Source organism: Diospyros lotus, chromosome 4 (assembly GCF_014633365.1).
Source record: "Diospyros lotus cultivar Yz01 chromosome 4, ASM1463336v1, whole genome shotgun sequence".
Taxonomy (NCBI): domain Eukaryota; kingdom Viridiplantae; phylum Streptophyta; class Magnoliopsida; order Ericales; family Ebenaceae; genus Diospyros; species Diospyros lotus.
In genome coordinates this window covers 341,284-348,685 of record NC_068341.1, presented here as the reverse complement: position 1 = coordinate 348,685, position 7,402 = coordinate 341,284, and the positions used below count along the sequence as shown (strand labels likewise).

The 7,402-nt window shown below is 41.7% G+C and overlaps 1 protein-coding gene across 1 annotated transcript; it reads right to left on the bottom strand.

Annotated features, from left to right (window-relative positions):
* Positions 1 to 421: 421 nt before the first annotated feature.
* Positions 422 to 6,615, bottom strand: LOC127799357 (probable sucrose-phosphate synthase 2). The gene is made up of 12 exons (XM_052333327.1): positions 6,077 to 6,615; positions 5,577 to 5,839; positions 4,950 to 5,013; positions 4,166 to 4,864; positions 3,327 to 3,458; positions 3,116 to 3,247; positions 2,856 to 3,032; positions 2,719 to 2,772; positions 2,563 to 2,625; positions 1,409 to 2,368; positions 1,145 to 1,272; positions 422 to 928 (listed from the first exon to the last, which is right to left on the bottom strand). Exons 1-12 carry the CDS (start codon positions 6,404 to 6,406, stop codon positions 646 to 648), a joined length of 3,285 nt encoding a protein of 1,094 aa, XP_052189287.1. The 5' UTR covers positions 6,407 to 6,615; the 3' UTR covers positions 422 to 645.
* Positions 6,616 to 7,402: the final 787 nt, after the last annotated feature.

The following is a 7,402-nucleotide window of genomic DNA, read 5'->3' as shown; positions in this document are numbered from 1 at the left end:
TTGATATGAAAAAATGGTACTTAAAAACATATGTATTGATGCAATCCACTTATAACTTAATATGTTCAGCCAGATAATGCAAATTCCTTGGGTCGGTTTGATGCATTAACGCTGCAAGAACTTATTAGTGATTGAGAAGCTTTTTGGGCAGGGCATGATACAGAAACTAAATCACATCTAGGATGCAGGCATCAACCTAGCTATATGCCACTAGCTGGAGCATGCACTGATGATCAATTGCTCTCTTCAACAAAATAATACTACACGCAACTTATTGGACCATATTGCCAAGGTCTAGTTTCTAGTCATATGGTCCAGCACCATGCCTGTTACCTACCTCGTTAATCTATCCGCCAAGATGGCACAAAAGCAACAATATTGACATGCAAAATTTGTTCTGAATGATTTGAAAAGCTGCTGCTGCTGTAGAATAGATAGAGGCCTCGTATATCTGACAACAAAAGCATTTGTCAACAATGGGATTATCTTCTAACTACAGAACAGATTTAAGTGCATCCCACACTTGAAAACGCTAGCTTGTACTAATCTTATTACTACATTCCCCATTAGAAGTTGCCGGAAATGAAGAAAGAAACACTATACTTAACGGAATGAAATTATGTGAGATTAGTATCTGCCATGCCATCACGTGGTGGATTTAGATATTTGCTTTAAAGCATTAGCAATCTCATCGGCTGTTGGTTCCCCACTTGTGCAGGCAACCAAGGGGCTCTCTCCAGGAACAATATCGTCTTTCAGATAGCTTCCTGCTGTTCTGAGCAACTCTTCGGAGCCTTTCTCCACAACCCCTTTCATGATCAGTGTCTTGTGCGTACCAGATATTAGTTCCTCATAATCAGTGTCTCCAGTTTCGCCAAGAATTACGTACATATTAGCCACGTTTAATCTCCAACGAACAAAAAAGTACCTGAAAGTAAATGCATGCTAATTACTTTCAAACTTCAGAAGCAACAAGAATAATAATACCCATTGGAACTGTTATCCATTGAATCTCAATTCAAGATAATTTAAAGCAAAATATGTTGCCAGGACATTTGGCTAATTACTTGCTAAAGAGGCTGGATTGATAAAAATCCAATTAGAGCCAGCCAGCCATGCATGTATTTACGAGGAGATATATTACCTCAGTGTTTGTGATCGAGATGCAAGGAGAGGGATAACTTGCATCCTTGTTGAGTTTCTGCAGTACATGAGATGGCAACGGAGACCCCGCATCCTAAGCTTCTGCCTCATATCATCCACTTTCTTTGCCTGCAAGTTAAAAAGCCAAACAGTACAAGTTAACTGTTAACACAAACCGCCCACCCCAACCTACAACAGAAGAAGACGACGACCACAACAACGAGGAGGACTAACTAAGGGAGCAAGTAACCTTAATTTTTCCCACCTTGCTGACATCCTTGAGAAAGTAGGAGAAGCAATGGGAATTGCTAGACTTCACATCCTCTTCAATTGGACTGGTAGAAGGAACAGGGCCACCCTCATTTAAGCCTAGTAGCTTCCAAATAGTTTGCTTTAGGCCATCACAACCCCACCGGTAGTCGATGTGCGATGCATAATCTGGGTCCGGATAAAGCTTTCCATCTTCATCTGTGTAGGCGCCTGGGTAATAGACTTCACTCCCGCTTCTACAAATCAAAGCATCAAACTCATTTATTTGAATATTCCCTGCTTTCAAGAAGGCTGTTAATTCTGAGAGACACATAGCTGTTGAGATAGCAAAACCGGAGAATCTGGCAGTTTGGGAGACTAAATTAACAGCCCTGAATATCTCTTTGATTATGCGAATCATCTTTTTCTCGGGGGCTCCATTGCAATCATAGCAATCAAGTGCTATGACAATCAAACGCCGCCGCCTCCGCAACATGGGATATTTGCTTGCAACAGTATTACCAGCTTCCTGCAGTTTCCCGCCGCTTTCAGAGTCTTGGGGCTCTGTTTCTGGCTTCTTCATCCTCCTTAGCACCTGTTTTACTTGGTCTGGTAGCTCGGGATCACCATTGGTTGCATTCTCTCCGTTAACTGACTCATTTAGTGATGATTTTTCCCCATCAACAGACAGCCTAAGGGACATATCTTGCACATCCTTCAATGAATCATTAAAGGACTCTTCAGCGGTAAATTCATCTGATGGGGTGTCCGTTTGCCACTGTGGGTGTCGCATCCGACAGGCGGCCACCCTCGTCAAGTACGTGCGGCAGTGTTCAGGCCAAGAAAAAAGATGGATGTTCTTCCAGCCGTTCTTTCTGCAGTCATGCCATAAGTTCTTCTCTGATACTAGCTTAAGCAGCGCACTGGCAATCGCTTGCTGATCATGAGGATCAACAAGGAGACCATTGTTCAAAGCCTGAAAAGAGAAGAACAAACACCAGGAGAGGTGTCAGAGGAATGAATTCATGGTTTCAACGTATATTGCCCATTTTTCCTTTTTGGCATAATTTATATCAAAATTCCTCCAGATGAGTTGCTAAGAATGCGACGTCAAAATATCAAAAGAAACTCGACAATTGACAAATTAGTGACAAGAGGTCCTCTAATTACCCGGTTAATGTCGACTGGTCCCCCATTTTTAGTTGCCACCATCGGAAGTCCATGGGCTGCAGCCTAGATCATTTCAACCATAATAGATTTTGACCCTCATTTTCAGAACAGAAGTTGACATAAGACCACGAAAATGGAAAAGTAATTAATACGAACCTCAATCAGGGTGAGCCCGAATGGCTCAACCAAAGCTGGATTTATGAAAACTCCCTGCCATAGTTGCAACCCTTGGTAAAACACCACAATAAACCATGCAAAGCAGCAAGTACCAGAAACTGTAAACTACAAGGAACCTTAGTTTTTGCAGCAAGGCGGTAGATTTCTGGAACATCACTTTGCTTGTGATGCTTTGGGAAGGCCACTTGGCCATATAGATCATATTTATCAATCAGTTTTAATACAGTTGTCAGGACACTAGCATTCCCAGAAGACATCTCATCTATATCATCCCTATTTCCCATTATAAGAGTCTGCACGCAGTATTAGAGCATTCAGAGACGCGCTTGATTATGTCATATAATAGTTCAACCAGCAATTGTGACACCTTACTCACAAGATTAGCAAGTTCTCTCAATGGACGGCATTCTCCAAAGGCTTTGACAAGAGTGGTGATATTCTTTTTTGGGTCGGGTCTTGATAAGGCCAAAATCATTGGCTTATGGGGATTTGTTAGAAAACGCATCACCTGCAAATACAGTTCAATTAACTTACAATATTAGCGGAAAAAATATATACACTAGGAAGCACATAAATTGTATGCTCACTTCCAACCATATTGCAGGGAGTGATTTTGGAGAAGAACCGTCTGAATTAGTTAGCGCTGTCAGTTCTCCATCAACTTCAGCATTATCTTCTTGAACCACCACATTACTGAAGTCCATTCCCGGAGGAATGACCTGCAAAGTAAATTTTTAAGCACACAAGTGCTACTCTGGATGTTCAAAAGTGAATTTAAACTCATCAGGCTATCCACAATATATATGCATCACTGGCAGATTAAACTTTGTTTGCTAACATTTTGTCATAAATATCATTAATTATCAAAACCACAAATCAAAGGAAACAGATGACAAAAAGCAGAAGGCAAAATTCAAAATTTTAATTATAATTCAAAAGATGCCAGGCATGATGAGAAGTTCCTTTGACATCAAATAGGCTAGCTTTCACTTCCTTAAAGCAGCATAAAAAAACCTTGTGGGCTATGCATCTAGAACCCACATGCATTTCAACTTAATCTATAAGGCCATAGTGCAGGAGTGAAGGCTAAGGAAATAGGCCTCCTCAATGTAATGCAAAAATCAAAAGCAGTTTATTTTTTTTCCAACTCCAATGTTACTTAAATATTTGTAGTAGGATGAAGTGGATTTCTCATGGAAGAAAGTGAGAGGATTCATTGTTGAAGATATGAGCAATATGAAACCATAGAATTCATCTACAGTTTGGGCTTATAAAAGAAGAAAGGAGAATTTCGAGTGTATATTATAGAAGATTGTTGGAAAAAACATTTGAAAAGATAATATCTGAAACCATGAACATCATCTCTAGATATTTAGCAAAAGACGCAATATGATCAACAGGTTATTTGAAATTTCTCTTTAATTACCGCCATCCTTGGCATGTAACGTCCATGACAATTGACCCCTCGTCTAGAGCGGGCCCGCAAAACCTTCTCAAGCTTGACATCAAATCCATCATATAGGCCCCATTGCTCTTCGATCTCCTGTTTGGTGCTCGTGATAACAAGTTCTGCCGCATCAAGGGAAAGCTCTTCTGCTTCTATCCTTCTCATAATCTTGTATGTAGAATTTATGTCCTCTTTTGACTGCCTTCCTTGCTTAAGAAGTTGTTCTAACTTGTTCCTTCCAAGTGAATGCCCTGTTAAAACCATTGGAACATTCAAAGCACCTGAAAGAAGAGCTGCACTGTCCCCTGCATCAGCATAGTGGCCGTGAATTACATATGGCCAAACGGGCTGTCCCGCACCAATTTGTTCGCCCAAGGCCTTTGACATATTAAGAATATGCGCCAGAGCTCCATCTACAAATTCTTGAACATACGGCCACAGTAATTCTTTCCTTAGGTACTTGTCGCGCGGACCAAAGGGTATTCGTATGATATATGCCCCACAGCTTTCTCCGCTGTCTGTGGCATCAGCATCTTCAGCACCCGTGGTTAGCATCTCTGTGGGTTCTCCGTAGCTCCAATCAACTTCAGGTGAGGAAATTTGGCGGGTGAACAGATCAACCCTATAAACACCAGGCATCCTAGCCAGCGCCCGAGCAAGCTCTACAACATATTTGATCTGGGAATATGCAATTGCCATGTAAGCAGGAGGTGCTTGCTCTTGCTGGTCAGTAAATGAATAGTAGGAAAGTGAATATGTATACCTGACCACCAGTGTCAGAATCACGTCCAAGCTCCATATTTTCCCCACGGACCAAACCATGCAAGCTGGTCAAGGAGATCAGCTATGATTGTGAAATTTTATGATTCAATCAATTTATTCGTAACTACCTTGAACAATAGGCTTAAAGATTTATCTTGCAGCAACTTGTAAGGAATATTTCTATGTTCTAGTTAACTCTTTGATTCTTTGTTATTTTCAAAGTGAGACCCCAGAAAGAAGGTTTGAAAGCAAAGCTATTCTTTTGTGATATCTAAAATCAGCCGTGTCAAAAAGAGAGGGACTTTACACGACTATATCAAAGCTTTTTTTGGCGCAATCAACTGAGAATCACTAAACATACAACTTCCACAAGTGTAACTACCATTATTTTGTGAAATAAATTTCCACACAGCTAGCTAGCTAGGTAGATGTCAATTGAAATTACTAATAGATAAATTCAAAAGTAGGTAGAGCTATATATATATATGTGCGCTATATAGTGGTGGCTTCAAAAGAGTGTTGGCGCCGGGGGGGTGGAAATGGAAATGGAAATGGCATGTAACAGTGTGTGACAGTACTTAATAAGGAAGGAAAGGCTTGGACTTGGAGATGCAGATGCAGTGGTTACCTGATAAGAACAATGTAAAGTTTCTTCTCCTTGTTAGTGTCTGAGTCTGACCAACCTACTTCCAGGTTGGAATAATTACGTTGGAACTTTTTCCTGGGGCTTTCAATAGTGACCGCCGTGGTCGTCATGTCCCCGGCTCCGGCGGCTACATCTCCCTTCTCTCCTTCAGACAAGTCTTCAGACATGTCTTCTGTCACATCCCTGCGCCCTTGTTCACGTTCCCACCTCCGATGAGCCGTCCTTTGCAGGTCTTCCCATTCCAACTATTGTTATTATTATTATTAGAATTGAACACCGCGATTAATTCAGACATCAAATGGAACCCTTTTCTGTTTTGCTTCTTTTTTTTTTTTAATGATTAAGTGATATTAGTATTGAAGAAGAGAGGAGCGGAGTAGTGATGAAGAGAAGAGAAGAGAGGAGAGCGAGAGGCAATGAGTGACAGAAAAAATAAGAAGGATATCTAGAATGAATGAAATTAATATATAAATGAAAGCAACCTGTTTCTTCTTGCGGGTGAGATGCCAAATGCGCCAGCACATGTTCTCCAAGCGGGAGCTCCTCTCGCGGGTGTTGCGGGTGGCGACGACCTTGATCCATGTCCTGTGCAGGTCAGTCTCGTCCACCCCCGTCACCACCTCCTCCACGAAGTACTTTGTGGGATTGAAATATTGCAAATAATGCCCCCCGCCTCCTCCTCCTCTCTCTGATCTCACCTGCTGCACTGCCGCCGCCGCCGCCTTCTTGTTGCTGTTCTCCTCTCTCCCACCACCAGCCCCACTGTCCAGTATCGCCTCCAGGTACCCGTTTATCCACTCGTTCCCCGCCATAACTAAACAACTCTCTCTCTCTCTCTCTCTCTCCTCTATATATGGATGATGATCTGCTGTGACTTCTTAGATATAATAGATTTGCACATACGGCAGCAAGGCCATTGGAATATTAGAATAGAATAGAAACAAAGATTGGAAGAGGAGTCCGGCTGGCGAGGCGAGAGACACCTGAAGAGAGAGAGAGAGAGAGAGAGAGAGAGAGAGGGGGGGGGAGGGGGGAGCGGGAGGAGACGGAGATAGCGGTTGAAGGTGGGGTCAGGAAAGAGACACGTGTCGGGGGGAGATTGAGAGTTTTAACGGGTCTCTGTGCGGTGGGATTGGGATTGGGATTGGGATATGGGATTTGGGATTACGTACAGTAGCAGTAACAGAAGTGGTATTTCCAAGATTGTCCCGCTTACCAATGCTACCTTACCTGTTAGTTCGTTAGCCCCCTCCCAATCCCATGCCCTTCCTCTTCCTCTCATAACTAACCTCCCTCCCTCTGCTGGCCGCCTTTTGCTCCTACTTTATAAACATAATAATAATAATAAAGTGCACGCGCACGCACACACTTAATTAAATTTATTAGGCCTTATATAAGAAGAAAAGATGAATCACGACTTGAGGCACTCTCTTAAAATCATAACTTGAAAAAATTAACTCTTAATTGTAATGTTATGTCTGAAAACATTTATATAATTAGTGTCTATATATATGTTGGTAATTAATTGGCATATAATAAGACAAATCATTGTTCAACAGCTAAGCTAGCCAATTAAGTACCTCAAGGATGGATGATGGGAGGATAGCCAGGCAGCCATATATAGGATCTCTCTGGCTGCTGCTGGTTGATGCCCAAGTATGTGGTAGCAAAATCGTCATCCCCATGTTGAAGTAGCCACCATCAACCAAACTTTATCTCCAATTCTCATCTCATCCTCCTCTACATTTATTTATTTAATTATATATATCCATCTTTAATTATCCCTTGAAATTTACGCTCATATATAT

Bases quoted from the DNA above. Each gene is read 5' to 3' on its own strand.
- LOC127799357 (XM_052333327.1), bottom strand. From the start codon at position 6,406: ATGGCGGGGAACGAGTGGATAAACGGGTACCTGGAGGCGATACTGGAC. The intron at 2,773-2,855 runs GTTCCTTGTAGT...CAACTATGGCAG, and splicing joins GCCTTGCTGCAAAAACTAAG to GGAGTTTTCATAAATCCAGC. The intron at 2,369-2,562 runs GTAATTAGAGGA...TTCTCTTTTCAG, and splicing joins GACCAGTCGACATTAACCGG to GCTTTGAACAATGGTCTCCT.